Source organism: Maniola hyperantus, chromosome 28, assembly GCF_902806685.2.
Source record: "Maniola hyperantus chromosome 28, iAphHyp1.2, whole genome shotgun sequence".
NCBI classification, from domain to species: Eukaryota; Metazoa; Arthropoda; class Insecta; order Lepidoptera; family Nymphalidae; genus Maniola; species Maniola hyperantus.
The window spans coordinates 3,488,778-3,508,549 of NC_048563.1; the positions used below are offsets into that span (position 1 = coordinate 3,488,778).

Here is a 19,772-nt window from a genome sequence, read left to right on the forward strand (position 1 = left end):
AGACAGCAATAGCCACAAAGCAAAATATGAAGAAGAAGAGAGACAACAATTGAACTGTCGCATTGCATTGACGACCTCCCTGGCGCAGTGGTAAGCGCTGTGGTCTTATTAGTGGGAGGTCCCGGGTTCGATTCCTGACAGGGATTTGGAATTTTATAATTTCTAAATTTCTGGTCTGGTCTGGTGGGAGGCTTCGGCCGTGGCTAGTTACCACCCTACCGGCAAAGCCGTGCCGCCAAGCGATTTAGCGTTCCGGTACGATGCCGTGTAGAAACGAGCAGGGGTTTATTAAAAACTGCCATACCCCTTTCAGGTTAGCCCGCTTCCATCTTAGACTGCAATCCACCAGGTGAGATTGCAGTCAAGGGCTAACTTGTATCAGAATTAAAAAAAAAATTGCTACTGCTGTCGCGGTGCTGTCGCTACTGCAACGTTTTACGTAATCACCCCGCCTGACTGGTGCACGTCTTTCATTTGAGAGTCAAAGCATCAAAGACGAGTCAAGATTTTGTTGTTTTTTTTTTTTTTTAAGAATATTAGCAATTTTTTTTTAAATGACTAGTATTCCTCTTTCCTCTCCAATATACGGTACGACAATTGTGCAACGGGCGGGGTTTGAACCATCGACCTTTCGGTTTTCAGTCCACTCCTATACCAGTTGAGCTATTGAGACTCTAAATATTGTTATACTTACTTATACCTATTTTGTTTAAAGGCATCATCAGCCAGTTACACTTATTGCTGGGACAGCATCAATATAACAAGGTGTATGATCTGATGACCGTTCGCGACAAGCAGAAGCTGGTGACCTTGTGTCAGGAACTGATCGCGGAGGCCAAGTATAAGATCCATCAGACGGACCGCTTGCGAGACAAGATGTCCTCTAAGCTGGGCTTCCAGGTCGGCATGATCATGGGTATGCAGTGTGCTCCTGTATCACATTTCTACTATCGTACCGCAAGGGGCGGACCAACAAATTCCTAAAAGGCCGGCAACGCATCGGCGGTTCCTCTGGTGCTGCAAATGTTCATGGGCGGCGGTAATCACTTATCATCAGGTGACCCGCCTGCTCGTTATATCTATTTTAAAAAAAGGCATCGCCAAGGTCTGCACCCGTACGTAGTCGAAATTCCCCGAATACGTACGAAGCGATTTGCCTCCTCATTTCTAATCCGAACCGCCAAGATTTGGAACACCCTTCCAGCATCAGTTTTCCCACCCAATTATAACATGGGTACCTTCAAGACTACTAATTTTTTTTGACATGAAATTGAAAAATATACCTAATTTTTTATTAAAACTTTGGGGTTTGGAATTTTATAATTTCTAAATTTGTGGTCTGGTCTGGTGGGAGGCTTCGGCCGTGTCTAGTTACCAGCCTGCCGGAAAATCCGTGCCGCCAAGCGATTTAGCGTTCCGTTATGATGACGTGTAGAAAAGAAACCAAAGGCGTGTGGGTTTAATAAAAAACTGCCATACCACTTCCATCTTAGATTGCATCGTCACTTACCACCAGGTGAGATTGCAGTCAAGGGCCAACTTGTATCTGAATTTAAAAAACTGAAGTCATGATTGCAGGTCAAATCCGTGAAAAGTACAAGACAATGCTGGAGCTGTACAGAGGTATAACTAACAAGCACACTGGCAAGTCCAAACTTATTCTACCTCGAGTGCCAGAGATGAAGCCAGTACATTACATATGGAGGTAAAAATACTGAGCAATCAAAATAATATTACGAACTAGCTGCCCCGGCGAACTTCGTACCTACCGCCTAACAGTCGATTCTTTTTCAGGAATTTTTAAAACTTTCCGTTCCATACCGCTGTTGAACCAAAAATTCTGTTCTGGTTTCAGGATGGAGTATATCAGCGCGTTAGAGATAGATATAGACAGACTAGTGCATATCCTGGAGCAGTTAGATCTGGATGAGCTTTGGGACTCTCAGGACCACCATGATACGGTAATGAAGAATATATCTAGAGCTGGTGGCAGGAGCGAAGACTTGGGTAAGAATAAGCTTCTTCATCTTTGTTTCTTCCACTTTTTACTAGTTGGTTCCTCATACCAACGAGCACTACACTTTTCTTAAAACATTTAAACACACTTTAAAAATCTTTAACGGACTCTCGCGCAGATTTTGTTTTACTCACTTTTACTTCAACATCACGTAAAATTTATATTGTTATATTGTTCCTCAGATATGATGCTAGCTCGCAAGGAGGAAGAGCTCAAAAGGAGCTACCGGCAAGAGTTCCTGAGGAAGAAGCTGGGCCTCCCCGTCAACACTAGCATGGACTCCTATCCACATGTCGACAACCAATAAAAAGATATTCATTTTAGTTTATATTTTATTCCATAGTTGGATTTTACATAAAAGCCCTGAGCTGTCATGGGACAGAGGGCAACCGAATTTCATTTATTACTTTATTCATAGTTAATCCTGTGGTTAAGCCAGGTCATTATGGACCGGAAGTACCAGCTAGGTAAACTGCCCGTGTGCCCGAGTGTTGATTGTTGGGCCGGTGTACTCTAGTAACATGGTTCACAATTTCTCTTCATGGGATATTTGTTAACCATGGCTAACTGGCCTGGCAGGAGGGAGAGTGTTTGTCTGCGCGTCCCTCTGAGCCCGAGCAGAGGGCGCAGTAGACGGCCCATGGGGAAGGCGACCGCCGAGCATTGCTCGCCGGAGACGTTAAGGATGGGAAACGTGCAGAAGGAATCACCCTCTCCACGGGCTCTGCCCTCTGGGAGATCGTCGCCACAGTATGGTCTTCGAGTTAATAAAAAAGAAAAAAGTTATTGTGGACCATCCACGCATCTGCTCGCTAACTCATGTGGACAATAGCACGCATCGCGCTGCCCAGATCATCAATCGATTTAAATGGCCACCACCAACAACACTTCATTCTAACAAAAGTCATTAAGTAGGTAAAGTTCTTGCAATTCACGTAGGCGAGTGAACTTTACTTGTGGTTACGCCGGATACACGGGCATTGCGAAGTGTGCGTGCATGTCGGACCAATCAGTCGCGAGCAAGCGCTCGCAAACGCACACATTCAGTGTACGTTACTTATACCGATACGACTTAAACACAAGCATGAGCCACTCGCCTTCGTGAATTGCAAGAACTGTACCTAGTTAGTTACCTACCTAGTTAAGGGAATGTAAAGAAGATTAAAGACAACTTATTTTTACTATCCTCATAAATCTTTATTGCCATCCATTGAAACCCCATTACCACCATTGATAGTCGACCTCCCATCCGTAGTCGATCGGCCACCACCTGTTGCCTGGCTTGCGGTCCTTCTTGTCCATTACTTTCCCCTGTTTTTTGAACATCTCTCTGTCTTTCTTTAACTGCTTCATTCTCTTCTTCTTCTCTATTTTTCTTATACTGTCAATTTCCTTTTGTCTTTCGAGTATTTTTTTTATCTGTTGAAACAATTTTGAATTTCTGATAAGGTTTCACGAGTGATTTGTCTAGAAACTTAGGTATAAATGCATATATATTTCATGGCAGTAGGTTAGTAAAACGTTGGGGTTGGAATGGAGAATGGTCTGATTGAAATGGTGAGAAAATGCTATTAATTAATTTATGCTTTAGCTTTTTCTCAGAAGGAAGCCTTTCATCCGAAAAAAGGCTGCTGCAGCAGCATCAGTCACCTGGTCTTCCTCTGAAGGCGCATTGCTGTACTTCCTGCTGATCTCGTGGAACATGTTCACCAGGTGGAAGATCTCAAAGACCAGCTTTTGGATCAGCTATGTGTAAAAGGAGTCAATTTTTCTACATCAGTGGGGTTGGGAAACAGTGTTTCCTCTCATGCAATAGCTCGAAAGTCTATGTATAATATACGGAGAATTAGCACAGCGCTCCGTAGTCACACTGATTTACTGTGTAGGAACGGACTCCCCTTTTTTTTTTTAGGGTTTTAGGACATTTATTGGCTTATGAACTAAGCGACAGCGGGCACGGGCGGCGCGGGCGCGGGCGCGGCGGAGCGCACGTCGGACGTGGGCTCGGAGGGCGCGGGCTCGTCCTTGGGCTCCGTCACTAGGATGTGGTCGGGCTGCGGCTTCTTGGGGCCGTTCTTGCCTTGCTGGTCCCATGGTAACATGATCTTTACCTTGATTCCTAGCACTCCGTATATTTTATGGTTCTTCTTTTGCTTAGTGTTTCTTGGTAAACCTTAACCTACCTACCTCCTGAGTTCCTTCCCTGTCTATTTACCATGGAACCGTTTCCTGGCTTAATAAAATCATGGTGGCAAGAAAGATGATACATAAAGAATGCCCTGTCCAGAATAATCTAAATCCTTGATCTGAAGTAGCAGTCTTTAAATTGTATTTTGTATTATATTGTTAAATCTAGTAGGTATGTATAAAATATAATTATTAACTGTATAAAGATAAGTAATAATAGATAATTCAATTGTAATTTAAGTCAGTAAGTTGGTTTTAGTTTTTATTTTTTGCATGCCATAATATGGCTATTTGTGGTGAAACTTTAATAAGTGTAACATCTGTATATACATACATACCCACATGTGCAATAAAGAATATTTGATTTGATTTGATTTGAAACTATGCACTAAGGAAAGGACCACTAAGTACAGTTAGATAAGATTTTGGCGTACCAAGTTGCTGAAATAGAGACTTCGTTGCTGCAATGGCGACAAGAAAAAGCTACTTTATAGAGACCCTTAATATATAATATATAGCTGCTCGTGCTGATTCACTGATTGACTGACTGACTCACTCATTGATCACCTCTCCTGAACGTTTTTGTATGAAAAAAAAATGTTTGACTGATGGTTTCGTATAGAAGACAAAAATTCATTCAGAGGAAAAATACGGAGAGAGCTGATGATTGAGGATTTCGGAGACGGGTGAAGAGCACGCTTAAGGTATTGAAGATAGGTGGGGGGTGCTCGAGCAAATGTCACTCGAAACGTCATCCAATTGCCAATGAGCTGAAAAAAAATTTATAACGGCGAAAAAAAGATGGCCGCCATACAAATTTTGTCGGCACCTATCTCGGAGGGTATAAAAGATGGAAGAGTGGTTTCTTAGCAAAAGATGATCAGGATCCGAAGGTCTACTCGATGAGTAGAAAAAAATTTCAAAATGGTGGAATTTATTTTTCCATAGAAAATGCATGGCGAATAAAGTCCACATTTTGAAAAACCAACTCTGCATGCTCGCGGACCACTTCAGTGGTCCGCGCACCCACGCACCCTACTAGTCTTTCTATATGCATGAGCGATGTTGCTGGGAGCTCCTCACGGACTTAGTGGTCTGTGGGAGCTACTGGACACAATCGGCAGAAGACTTAATGTTCAATGATATTTCCTACATGAAAACTATGTCCAGCTGTCTCCATCAGTGGACATTTATTAGTTGAGGTTAGGTTAAGAAAGCCTTTCATCTGAAAAAAGTCTGCAGCAGCATCAGTCACCTGGTCTTCCTCTGAAGGCGCATGGCTGTACTTCTTGCTGATCTCGTGGAACATGTTCACCAGGTGGAAGATCTCAAAGAACAGCTTCTGGATAAGCTCCGTGTGCTTGATCGTCTCGAATAGCGAGTCCATCTTGAATTTTTCCTCTCTTTGCGCGAGACCGACCATTTGTCTGTAGCTAGAATTAAAAACCGGAGTCAGACTCGCACACCGAGGGTTCCGTACTACAGTCGTATTTATTCGATATTTTTTACGATAAATCAAAAACTATTATGCATAAAAATATACAAAAATCTGTTTAAGAATGTACAGGTAAAGCCCTTTCATATGATACCCCACTTGGTATATTAATTTTACTTTGAAAGTTGTTCATGAACACATTTTAATTTTTTTTCCAGGTTTTAACCACAAATTCACGGTTTTCGGATTTTTTCCCTAAAGTGTGCTATAAGACCTACCTACCTGCCGAATTTCATGATTCTAAGTCAACGGGAAGTACCCTCTAGGTCTCTTGACAGACAGACGGACAACAAAGTGATCCTATAAGGGTTCCTTTTTTTTTTTTTTTTGGTGGAGAGACAGCGTCACTGTGATAGCTGTTAGCATCTATTACCGTTCGAGTATCTCGGACATGACGTAGCCCATCTCAAACTGGTACGATTCCTCGTGGAGCGCGCGGATGGTGGTGACGTCACTAAGCTGCAAAGCGCCGCGCGCGTTGTACGCCGCGATCAGCTCCAATATTCTCTGCGGCAGCTGCCCCGCATTGTCCCAGTCGTCATCCGATAGCGCGGCTTGTGACAACCCTGACAAAAACATGAGACGGTAGAAACCGTCCATTTTTTGGGGTTCCGTACCTCAGAAGGAAAAAAGGAACCCTTATAGGATCACTTAGTTGTCTGTTGTTAAGAAACCAAGGCACTTCCCGTTGACCTAGAATCATGAAATTTGGTAGGTAGGTAGGTAGGTCTTCTAGCACAAAGGGTAAAATTCGAAAACGGCGAATTTGTGCTTACATCATTAAAAACCGGCCAAGCGCGAGTCGAACTCGCGCACGTGGGTTCCCTACTATCTAAATATATAAAAGGAAAAGGTGACTGATTGACTGATCTGATACTGGACGGATCGGGAGGAAAGGCATGCAAATAGCTATTATGACGAAAGCATCAGCTAAAAAAAGGATGTTTGAAAATTCAACCCCTAAGGCGGTGAAATAGGGTTTCATAGTAGGTCATAGGATATCTAGTAGGTATACCTAGGTATTAGGTACTAGATATTAGATTAGCTACTCACACAATAGTAATAATAACTTAGCTTCCCACATAGTTACGTGTTGTTTTACCACTTAGGTAATCTACCTACCTACAACAAAAATACTTTTGTAATTAATTTTACTGCAGTAATAACAAGTACATATTGATACTTGATAGGGTAGGTACCTATAGTCCGCGATAAGACCAGAACCCTAGCAAAAACTTAGCGTTTGTTATACTAGGTACCTACCTAAACACAATCCAATACCTTGCCTCATTTTGTACTTTTAGCAATTTAGTATTTTTCAAACCCGCAATGTGTAGCGTGGAAAACTCGGGTCAATGGCCCCGCCTACGACGCGACATTGACTCCCAGTGGCCAACTTAGCGCCATCTTAGGTTAGCCCGCTATCATCTTAGTCTGCATCATGAATAAAAATAAAAAAAAAATCTAGTTGCATATGTGGCAACCGCCACAAGCTAACACCACCCTTAAGGACTTCAGTCGTGAAATAAAACTAAAGAACCATTTTGTAAGTACATATTTTATTCTTCTATTAAATTATTCTGTGACAGTTACTGAGAAATTCAATCGAAACATTTCTATTCATTTAAACTACGCAATATTTTTTTTACAATTACATAATAACATTGTGTTCTCGAGAGATAAAACTGTTCGATACATCAATTTGATATATCGATTAATAAGACCTGTGGCTCGATTGCGGTAGAATGACTTCTACAATTGTCACGATACCTCTGTAGGGCGATTTCGTAAAACCTGCATCAATCATTATTACAATCTCAATTGTTGTGATTGGCTGAATTTGAGCGATTATTGTTGCAACAATTCATTGTAGCCAATAGTGAGCGAGCGTCAACCAATCAAGAGGTGATTGCGATCGTGACATTGTAGCAGTCATTCTACCGCAATCGCGCAGCTGATTGGTTGGTACAATGCGTTATTGCAACAAAAATACCATACCATGCAGTTTTTCCGCAATCGACCAGCTGTTTGTATAGAAATTGACAACTATAATACGATAGAAGCTCAAAACTATAGAGCGTACTTTGACTTTGCTCAGACTTAGAGAATAAGAACGAGACAGGCTTATAATCAGTCACAATTTTTTTAGAAAAGTCTGAGCTGAAAGTCAAAGTATAGTTCATAAAAAATGACTCCTCACGCGCCATTTTAACTCTATGGGTCAATTGTCATGTCATAAGTATGGTTCACCTTTATAATAACGATTAAGATCGTACTTTTGACATGAAATTTGACACAAAAAGTTAAAATGGCGCGTGAGGAGATAAATTTTACGCGTCATAAACTCAATAGACCAGTCTAAAACTCCTTTGTAGGAGTTACTCGAAAACCGACGCGCGCCGCTCGCTCGACTTCAACCATACTACAAACATTTATTTTTATACTTCGTAGTGGAGTTTGTAGTCGGTTTCTGAAAAGATTTTTTGTAATTAAGTTTTTCTCTTTGTATTTTAAATACTAAAACTTATTATTATTTGTGTAATCTTCGAAACCTTATCAATTTAGACTTTATAAGATAAACTGCCGTACTCAGAGTCGCTTTATCGTTACTTAAGTTTAGTTAAAACGAGACCGAGCTATATCTCTCACATATCTGTTTCGTTTTAACTCAATCTTAAATAACGATTAGCGACTCTGAGTACGGCAGATAGTTTATTTAACGTAGTTGTCAATTTATATATAATCAGGAATATACAATATTAAAGTTACACATTGGTACAGATAGTTTACACTCATGTATGCACGCGGCGCTGTCTGCTGAAGCGTGTTTCTCAAAACAGTAACTAGATGGCGGTAGTAGTACAATAAAACGCGGTAGAGTATTAACGTCAATCTTACTTCCAGGTTCGTGTAAAAAGACCGCTGACATTGTACTTGCGCAGTAGGCGATATATGTTTTACGAAACTAAGGGTATCGGCGGTGACGCATATTCGGCCGCCGATCATTCAGTCACCTTTTGTTTCGCGGGCAACTACCACTTTTAAAAGCCGCATCTGCAAAATTCGTTTGCGCAGAAAAGCGCAACCTAACGCCCACTAAAATTGAATGTATACCAATGAAATACAGACCTTATTGCTTGATGTTAAGATTCTATACACAAGAGCATGCTACTCGTGGTATCTCGCTCATAATTCGCGCATACAAAACATTGCGCGCAGGCAACAACCAATAGCGGACGGACGCGCGCTATGATTGGCTAGGTTATCTTCGCGCCATTCAGAAATAAGATTTCTGCGCAGGTACATCGGCGTAGCTTGTAAAAATGGTAGTACTGTCGAACCATATACATACAGACATATCCCCTCTAATGCAGCTCAGCGGTATTTTTACGTAAAACTAACTGTGCCCTAAGTGTGACATTTTACTTCTCACAAACTAATGTACAAACTTGAACATCAAAACAAGGCAGGTTTACTTTAACGCTAAAGTGTATCGACTCTCAAATACAGTAGAAACTCGATTATCCGGCCCTCAGTTATACGGATTCGCGATTATCCGGACTACCAAATTTGGAAAATTGAAAATACTATTATAGTGAACTACATAATATGCACAAAACCCGCTTTTCTTCACAAATTCGATTATCCGGATCCCTAACGACAACAATTAGTCCGGTTAATCGAGTTTCCACTGTAGTATCAGCGTTGGTGACAAGTAAAATGTTATACAAAGACCAAGAATGGGCGTTTCCCTTTATGTTTTATATGTTAGAGATACAAGTCAATATGCTATGGAGTATTTTAGAAATTCACTTCATTTATTTACAGTTTATCGCACACACGAGTACCGCGCGCATACATGAGTAAAATTATGACAATATTATAGACGTTGCAAATTACGAACGCACGCTTCTTTAATTTTTTTTTAATTTACGTCCTCTCGCACTGCCCAGGGTCACTAGTAGAGATCTCTCATAGAGATAAGTGCTACCCTGTCCTCTTTTTCTCTTGACTGTAAATGTTTTTGGTACAAATAAAAAAAACCGCGAAATCGCCGGAATTCCCACGAATTTTTCATTTAGGCAAGTAATTTGTGTTTTACGTAGTGAAGCTGTGATAGCCTAGTGGTTAGGACGTCCGCCTTCTAATCGGAGGTCGGGGGTTCGATCCCGGGCACGCACCTCTAACTTTTCAGAGTTTGTGCGTTTTAAGTAATTAAATATCACTTGCTTTAACGGTGAAGGAAAACAGCGTGAGGAAACCTGCATGCCTGAGAGTTCCCCATAATGTTCTCAAAGGTGTGTGTAGTCTACCAATCTGCACATGGCATGGTAGACTATGGCCAAAACTCTTCTCATTCTGAGAAGAGACCCGTGCTCTGTAGTGAGCCGGCGATGGGTTGATCATGATAATGACGATGTAGTGAAGATAGAAGTCAATATGCTACTTAATATGTTAGAAATACGCTTCCATTCCCTTTCAGTGTAAATCTAAATATATAAAGGGTGACTGACTGACTGATTGACTGATCTATCAACGCACAGCTCAAACTACTGGACGGATCGGGCTGAAATTTGGCATGCAGGTAGCTATAATGACGTAGGCATACGCTAAGAAAGGATTTTTGAAAATTCAATACCTAAGGGGGTGAAATAGGGGTTTGAAATTTGTGTAGTCAACGCGGACGAAGTCGCGAGCATAAAAAGCACGCGCGTTCGTAAATTGCACATATACTGCACATAATTATTATAATATATTATATAAAGGCGCTAATAAAAAAAAATAGCGACAGTCATTATCTCAATAGTAAATTCGCAAAAGCATTTTTTGCGCCTCGCAGACGATTTCTCGATGATTTTAAAAGTTACAAACAACTTTACATCTCTACATACTCGTAGTATGAAATAAAGTCGCTTCCCGCTGTCTGTATGTATGAACGCGTAGATCTTTTAAACTACGCAACGGATTTTAATGCGGTTTTCACCAATAGATAGAGTGATTCAAGAGGAAGGTTTATAGCTATAGTTTAATTCTCAAAAATTAGAGATCCCTAGAGAAATTAAAATAATGTGAATGAGGTCGGAAAAAATCCTCTCATTTGAGAGTTTCCGAGGCAATGACACCTCAATAACACCACATTAGTATCTACATTGCACCCATGCGAAGCCGGGGCGGGTCGCTAGTCTTCTTTATGTATAAAATTCAAAGTCCTGACTGACTTTTTTTTATTTTTTTTATTCAGATACAAGTTAGCCCTTGACTGCAATCTCACCTGGTGGTAAGTGACGATGCAGTCTAAGATGGGAGCGGGCTAACCTGAAAGGGGTATGGCAGTTTTTATTAGACCCACACCCCTTTGGTTTCTACACGTCATCGTGCTGGAACACTAAATCGCTTGGCGGCACGGTTGTGCCGGTAGGGTGGTAATTAGCCACGGCCGAAGCCTCCCACCAGACAACTTACTTATAGTATATCAACGCACAGCCTAAACCGCTGGTCCTAGAGACATGAAATTTTGAGGGTAGGTATATGCTTTCTATCAGACATGATTTTTTTACGATTTTAGACCCAAGCTTATCTTACATTTTTGACGACTAATAGTTTTATAAGATTTGATATATATAGGATGTAACCTTTGCTACATACAGGATGTAACCAGAACGCTAGCAATAACGAGAACAGCTGATACTATTGATGATCCTACTGATATGATAAGACCAAAAAAAACGCAAAAAATCTAAGTAAAATCCTATATTTTGTAAAAGCTCACGATATATTGCAGATAAAACATCGGACTGACGCTACAGGTCAACGAACGTTGCGTAAATAGGCCACTTACAGTCAATGCCGCGTCGTAGGCGGGGCATTGACCCGAGTTTTGCACGTTATACATTACGGGTTTGAAAAATACTAAATCACTAAAACTACAAAATGAGGCAAATGCTTATTGGTATTGGATTGTGTTTAGATAGTATAACAATAACGCTAAGTTTTTGCTAGCGTTCTGGTTACACCCTGTATAACCTTCGCTATATATTATATCCCTTTTTTTCATTTATAAAAGGATACATTTTCAAAATTTAACGGTTCACTTATTCTAAATTATATTCTAATTAATAGGTACCGTACCTATAAAATTTAAGTACTTGTTCTTTAAGAAGGGTATATATTATAACAATGCATCAGTACTGTTTACCGATTTAAGCCCGATTTACATTGAGTCAGTAACTATTTTAGCGTTTAAACTACCGTGAGTTATTTCAATTATTAATAATATCTGTCTCGGCTGTACTCACGTGTTTATTCGACGTAGCCCGACTAGTTTCGAACCCATCCAGGGTCCTTTTTCAAGGGAGTCAGTAACTTTTATTAGTACTGACACCAAGAACTGACTATGTGAATCCCATCCCTACATAAATTTTCAAACCCATGTAAAATCAAAAGTATGCTTGACTGTCTGCTAGTTTTTCGCAGCCGATCCGTTTTACGGATTTGGATGAAAGGATAGCTTGCATCCCGGGGATGAATATAGAATACTTTTATCCCGGAAAATCCAAGAGTTCCCATGGGCTTTAAGAAAAACCTAAATCTTGACAGCAAGTTTGATTGCAGTCAAGCGCTAGTCTATAAATTAAAAAAAAAAATAGTCCACGCGGACGAAGTCGCAGGCATCATCTAGTAAATACACGTAATAATCGATAAAATCATCTGCGCGGCGTGCGAAATAAAAAAAAAATCACGAAATCCTTACATTTACATAATTTTAACAATAATTATAAAATTCTGAACTGGCATTTTAAAAAATATCTGTACATTATTAAGTATTATTTATTATTACTTTTATATTTATTTTTATTTATTTTATACACATTACAACATCACTGTTAATAAATATTCGGCCAAAAATGGCGACAGGGCGATAATACTAATTAAAAAAAAAAAAATTACATTTCACTCTTTCAAGGAACCAAAAGCTTGATATGCTATAATCCGCTGAAACAGACCAATCTGTATAGTGCAACATGCCCAGTGCGATATGCAACGCCCGCCCTCCCACTGCTAAACATGCAGGAAAAGCAAGTCACCAAGCAAGCAATAGCACCATACAGATCCCCCAAAACACATAGACTTAGAATGAACATTAAGGTATTTGACATCTTTTTTAATATGGCGCCTCATACGCCATTTTGACTTGTACGCGTTCTTCCCAAACACTCCCCGGTGATTTGGGACAGATCTGACCACACAGAAGCGGTCGTGCTTCAGGCGATTTTAAGAATTATCCCTCATAGAAATAGAGTTTAATATTCTTTGCGTATGAAACTGAGTTAAGAGCAGTTGACGTCATCAACCACTCGGCCAATCACATAACGTACCTATACGAACACGCGACTGAGACAAAAACATATTTTCTTTTTCGATTTTCTCTTAAAATATCTCGTATTTTTCATAACTGACTGAATAATTCGTTTCCAAAATTCATATTCAATACGAATACCATTCTACCTACATTTTTCAAATACCCTATTACAAAGCAAAGTCTTTGGTCTAAGGTTTACGTGCGTCGAGTGTGTTTTGGGATTTGTGTGGTGCTGCGTGGTGGTGGAGCTATTGTTTGTTTGGCTGGCTTTTCCTGCATGTTTAATAGTGGGAGGGCGGGCAGGGCATATCGCATGCTACATTTTGAATCATACAGATTTGTCTGTTTCAGCGGATTATAGCAAATTAAGCTTTTGTTACCTTGAATATCATGGACTTCCGCAAAGTAACGCCTGCTTCTATACAACATATCGCTTTTTCGAAAAAGCGCCTAAGTGAGCTTACGGCTGTCTGTCCGATACTCGCCCTATACAAACGTATACGTTTGAATCTCATGTGAATATTAACCAATCCAACTCTATGTAATTTGGTAGACTCGTTCTAGAAACTAATATCTATGTTTGTGGTTTGCAGGACTTCCGTAAAACTAAATAGTTCTACCATCGATATAAATGACAAGATATGCCCAAGCGAACAAAATTTTTCACGGTTTAGGAACCAAATAAATCAGCGCCACCTCTTAGATACTAATGAACGACCCGTTTGAAATCCAGACGTCACTGAGGTTGCATTGGTGCTAAAGCACCACTGAGTCGGTGCCATCCCTGTCCATACGAATATTTATATATAAGTCAATGAGTTTTACATTTACACGGGTTTAAAATATATAAATCCTTGAGACCATGTAACTTTGAAAATGAATATTTTCCACAGACATAGCTTTTTTTTAAATCTAATTTATTTATAGGGATTTGCTCACATAGTGAGCATGTCACCCCTGTAGAGTACAAACCCGCATACAAAAATGTCTTACTTTCTGCGTCTAAGGCCTCTTAATACGATTTTGTACAGCATCCTTGCCTTTTCGGATACCAGGAAGGCAAGAATGCTGTTCCATGTTCCTATGTTTAGGAGATTTAAGTACTGTAAAAATCCGCGGGGTGATTACGTATCTCGCGATAGGCTTCCTGTCTGTGCTGTCAAACGTCCGGCTAGAGAGAGACAGCAATAGGCAAAGAAGAAGAGAGACAGCAAATGAACTGTCGGATTGCTACTGCTGTCGCGTTGCTGTCGCTACTGCCACGTTTTACGTAATGATTCCACCGATCTTTCAGCTTCGTTCCGGAAGCATTCAGCCATTATATGCAGTACATAAATAATTTGATTTGATTTACATCCTCCACTGTATCGCACTCTGAACAGTTAGGAGATGGGACCTTGTCCGTCAACGCTGCGAAACTGTTTAGCGGAATATACCACATAGATATTAGTTCCTAGAACGTATATATTGAGTTCGATTGGTTAGTTTTCAAATAAGCCAAACTACAGTACCCGGCAGGAAATATTGTACATCTATCTTTAGAAAGAGATAGCAGTTTCGCAGAGCGTTGTCTCTGTCGTTGAAAGCGACAAAACGTCACTAGGTATGAGCGACAGAGACAACGCTCTACAAAGCCGCCCAAATCTCATTCTAACGGTCGACGTGTTTGGAGCGCACTACAGATAAACCCCTCTTAAAACCAAACGACACCCGTGTATCCAAGCAATACTCCAATATTCGCGACACAAATGTCGCAACGACGAAAATGTCGAGTTAAATCGCATATATTACACTATCCGTCTTTTTATCTGTTCGAATGCCTTTTCTCGCATTCCTCCATACATCGGCAATCTTCGGTTATCGAATCTAAGGACATGAGGCTTTCTTGTGATGTCCTCAAACATGCCCTACACCTCGAATCGACTGAGGTCCCACTCTGAGAATTTGCATCCTCAGAAACCGATTCCAAAGACCTCAAACTTTCTACTGAGGTAAGTTTGTAGGGCCGTCTAAACTCTGCTATCTCATCCTCGCTCATATTTAACATTAACAGGGAATCTCTCGCCGTTTTCCCTAAAGAAGACGCTTTTTTCTTCTTTTTACTTATAACCGAATCCATTTTGGTTAACGGACAAGGTTTGTTTAAGCTTTCCGGCAAAGATTTTGGACTGGAACCACTTCTGGATCTTAATTTCGACCGTCTCTCTGGTATATCCCTTGGTGTTGTGCTTTCTGGGACTTTGAAAGCTATCGTCTTTAATTTCGGACTTTCTTTATCCTCTACCGGTCGTTTAGTTAAATCTTCTAAAGAATTCGACTTTTTTAACTTCGCTCGCTCTGGTATTATGGGGGAACTTTTACGACCTGTTATTTCAACTGTGAAAATCTCTGGGATTTCAACAGCATCGTCTATAACCAATTCAGGAGATAAATCTAACAGTTCTTTGATTTCTGCATCCCTTAATTCTTGTGCGAGAGACCCCTGTGGCGATTTAACTTCTGTTAACGAATGCGCTGTTTCCGCTTCGAAATCTTCATTCGGGATGTCATTCATTAAATATGACAGCGCATCTTTACCTAAATCAACTTTTTCGACTGCAAGCTTTTCTATCGTTTTCATATCTTTTTCGATGTCAACTACTCTTTCTTCAACTTTTGGGTCATCGATATACGCCAATTGTATCAAATCGTCAGCTGCCACGTCACTCGTTTCGTCAATCGTCGCGATCGGCGCCAAAACACTTGGAGTTTTAACTTCTTCGGTTTTCGGTTCACTTTTCTCTACACACGGCATTGAAACTTCCCAGACCGCGTTAACTGTTGTTTTATTCTTCGTTTGTCTTTCACCTAATTCCATTGCTAGCGATTTAGTTGCTATACTCGAGGTTAAAGTGTTTTCAGGGCTTATATTTTCTTTGATACCTCGTATAACTTTGCTGGGAAGTTTATCTACAGGATGTCCTGCTTCCGGACTGCTTTGTTTTTCTAACGAGTTTTCAGAAGAAGACGTCAGTACGGAGGCGAAAGTCCGCGGTCTTACGTCTACTTTTTCATCTTCTAACTTAAGTAAGGTTCCGCTACACGCAGCTGTGTCAGCTCTATCTCCGGAGTCTAGTTTCTCGGACGTTTGCGTTACGTTTCTATTCAAATCGTTGGGTGTAATGAGATCTATTATATCACACGCGCCCGGATCGTCCGGACATGCGTCATTATCTCTTAAAACTAAAGATTTTTGTACTAAATTGTCATCGGTGGTTAGTTCGGTAACTTTTGCACTTTCCCCATTATTGGGGAGATTTTCCCCACGGTTGTGGATAACTTGCCTACTGTTGTCATTTCCTCCGCTGTTTGGGAGACTTTCTCCACTATTGGGGAAAGTTTGGAACTCGCTCAGCGTGTTATCTGTGTCTGTTGATGGAGTTTTGCTATCGAGTTTTCTAGAAAACGACTCGTCTACGAAAGAGACTTGGACTCTTTCAGATAGCGTAGAATCTGTCGCTTCAGACAGACTGTCTGCGTCGTCTTTATCTGCCCTTTCGGTTAGACTGCCCCATGACCAAAATGAGCTGGTCAAAGAAGGATCTTTTCTAGGCGGAGTACTAGAGGTAGATTTCTTTTCATCATCAATATTACTTCTCGAAAACAAACTGCTTGGATGTTGAAATAAACTTAGCAATTTCTCCAAATTTGTAGGCAGTTTATATTCGACTTTTTCCTCAGGCTTTGGTAAGTGAAAACTGGCAGATGGTGCCACCCAAGATATCTTCCTCATTCGCTCTAACCCTTTAGATTTTAAAGCAGGAACATCTAGAAGGCTCGATGTTCTTTTTGGCGATGTGGTTTCGTTTGACTCATTTTTGACCGACTCTTTCAAACTCGAACTACATGTCAATGTGCCTTCATTTGACGAGCTATCTTCTCTGATCTCTGATGGATTCTGTAAGGAATACTCTATCCCAGAATCGGCAGACATAACCATAACCTTTTCGTGCCTCGCTGAATCTACAGAGCTCATACTAGCTTCCAAACTTGACAATGAACCATGAATTTTTTTAGTTATCCCAAATATAATGGGGGAAACACTCTCGTTCGAACTTATGGATACATTTAAGTTCACTGGAGTAACTTCACTGGTAGATTCAACGCTGCTCTCTTTAGACATACGCGTCTCTTCCTGTATTATGATCGGTTTCGCTCTCTCTATGTTGAGACTCTCGACTGAGCTTCCAGAAATTTCTAAAGAAGAGCTGCTATCACAGAAGGCACTGACAGGCTTCCTCATCAATCTAGACACCTCTAGGTCCGGACTGTCCAAACTCGATTCGCTTCTGTTTTTCTTTAAAACTACACTATCTTGAACTGCAGGTACATTGTTTACACCTATATCTACATTTATATCCTCCGTAGCGGTCTTTTTAATTGTCTTATTGGACAAATCTTGCATTTCCTGAATTATGCTACCTAAATCTTCTGTTATGGCTTCAATTTGTTTGATCGCTACTTCACGTTTCTCTTCTTTAACTAATTTATTTACATTTTGGTCGCGATGTACTTTGGTTTTTAAACTATTCTCGCTCTTAACAGTAACGGACACTTCTGTTTCCACTCTGTCCGTCTCGCTCGCTTCTATACTACTTTTAACTAATTTTGTCTCTGTCTTAACTATTTTATCATCACCTACATAATCGACGGTCTCATTATGAGACATTTGCTCGATTCTATCACCAAACCTTTCGATTTCACAACTTTCACTAAATTTGTTTGTGTCACTTATGTTAATTAATTCTAAATTGTCACTACAATCACCTATAACGTTCGTCGCCTTTAATTTTTCGTTGTTTAACGAACTTACAGTTTTAGCACTACTGTCACTCACTTTCACGTCAATGTTACTTATAACATCCTTAGATTCGTTTTCTTTTGAAATTGAATCCAATATTGTAGCAAGCTTTTCTGGCTTCTCATAAAATTCAGTTACATGAGTAATTTCAGGACCTAAATCAGATATTGATTCAGTATCAAATTTAGGTTCACTTATCACAGATTCAGGCATATTTACAGACTTAGAACTCTCTTTCAAGTCTTTTGCTATAATTTCAGGCTTGTCTTTCAAATCCTCTCTAATAACTATTGTATCAATATTTTTATCAGCCCCACTGTCCCAATCACCGCCATTTTTATCTTTTTCGCACACTTTTTCATCTTTAGTAGTTTTAATATCATTTTCACTTTTGACTTCTTGTTGAATATTACTTATAAATTCAGGTATGTTCATAATTTCTTCTGTTTGAGTTAAAACAGCTCTATTTTCCGTTTTAGGTAATAAAACTGTTTTACTAACAACATATTGTGGTTCGGTTTCTTCTATAAACTTAGGTTTCACATCTGTTATAGCATGATCATGTGTAGGATTTTTAGTACTTTCTTGTTTAATGACTCTATCATCTTGAATAACTTTAGCTTTTGTGACTGTATCCAATATGTCACTATTATCCTTAGTCTCAGTGTTGGAATCAAGTTGCATAATGTTACTATCTTTAGATTTAGCAGTATTATCTAGTTGTATGACAATATTATCGTTTCTAATTTCAGTCTTAATAATTTGTTCACAACTTTTACTATCATTCATTGAAACTGTAACATTTTTTATATCATTTTTCATTTGTTTCGTATCATTCTTGTTTAAATCACCTTGTTTTGTGTCATTTTTACTTTGTTCTGTTTTAACTATAAATTCAGCATCTGTAACAAGCATAGAGTTCAAGTCTATACTTATTTCTTCCTCTTGTTTTGCTTTATTCTTATTGTTATCTGTTGTGTAATCAAATGTAGGATCATTTTGAGTTAGATTTGAACTTTTATCTGTTTTTACTGTGTGTGTATTATTGGTATCTCTTGAATAGTCAAATATAGATTTGTTTTCGTGGACGTCTGAGCTTTTGTCTGTGTTAACATTATCTGTGTTGTAATCTAGGTTAATATCTGGGGCGGGTGATGATGACGGCGATGGGGAGGGAGACGGTGATGGCGTGGTGGGGGGCAGAGTGGGGTTGTACGTTGTATCGTAGTTTCTCGTTACAGAGAAACGTGTTTTTCTTGGGGTGTGCTGCACTTGTATTTGGGGCGGGTCTGCGACCTGGGACAAATAAATATTTTTCTAATTATTACGGCAATGTTGCCATCATTCATTTTGGTTGGTATTTGATACAATGAGCTGGCGAACAAAAATTATGCACAAGAAGCAAAAAACTTGATTAAAGCTGTTGAAACTTTACTGTAATTAGACTTTTAGGCTATCATGTTTGGAAAGTAGTTTAAGTTGTATTCAGTAATAGAAATCATGAACTCTGGACTTAATTTAGTAGAGTTTTAGCCTGTTTTGATGAGAAATCTGTCCTAATACAAATCTGAATCGTATTAAGTGTGCCATAAAGAAAAAAAAGGATTTTGATCAGAAGGGTAAGGGGAATACTGTAAAGTTCACCAGCTCATTAAGAATACTCATTACGAAAATCCATACTAATATTATAAATGCGAAAGTGTGTCTGCTAGCTTTTTACGGCCCAAAAGTTTAACCGATTTTGATGAACTTTGTACAGAGTTTGCTTATATCCCGGGGAAGGACATAAGCTACTTTTTATCCTGTTAGGCTAACATGCGCACCACGAGAAAATTTTGTCTACGCATTTACTCGTCTTATTTGTATGAAGAAA

General features: G+C 39.7%; 3 protein-coding genes across 4 annotated transcripts in view; 1 reads left to right on the forward strand and 2 right to left on the reverse strand.

Annotated features, from left to right (window-relative positions):
• The first annotated feature begins 744 nt into the window (after positions 1-744).
• LOC117995185 (uncharacterized) lies at positions 745-2,324 on the forward strand. The gene is made up of 4 exons (XM_034983188.1): positions 745-916; positions 1,579-1,705; positions 1,856-2,007; positions 2,200-2,324. The coding sequence occupies exons 1-4, from the start codon at positions 778-780 to the stop codon at positions 2,322-2,324; spliced, it is 543 nt and encodes a 180-aa protein (XP_034839079.1). The 5' UTR covers positions 745-777.
• An 811-nt stretch (positions 2,325-3,135) lies between these two features.
• LOC138404472 (uncharacterized) lies at positions 3,136-6,236 on the reverse strand. The gene is made up of 3 exons (XM_069508518.1): positions 6,073-6,236; positions 5,460-5,637; positions 3,136-3,436 (listed from the first exon to the last, which is right to left on the reverse strand). Exons 1-3 carry the CDS (start codon positions 6,102-6,104, stop codon positions 3,239-3,241), a joined length of 408 nt encoding a protein of 135 aa, XP_069364619.1. The 5' UTR covers positions 6,105-6,236; the 3' UTR covers positions 3,136-3,238.
• A 1,003-nt stretch (positions 6,237-7,239) lies between these two features.
• The window catches only part of LOC117994947 (serine-rich adhesin for platelets), a 30,368-nt gene continuing 17,835 nt past the window's right edge, over positions 7,240-19,772 (reverse strand). For both annotated transcript variants that reach the window (XM_069508470.1, XM_069508469.1), the window contains exons 14-15: positions 11,374-19,195; positions 7,240-11,332 (exon numbers count right to left, since the gene is read on the reverse strand). In XM_069508470.1, the coding sequence (XP_069364571.1) occupies positions 14,864-19,195 (4,332 nt within the window). In that variant the 3' untranslated portion in view covers positions 7,240-11,332; positions 11,374-14,863. The remainder of the gene's footprint in view (positions 11,333-11,373; positions 19,196-19,772) is intronic.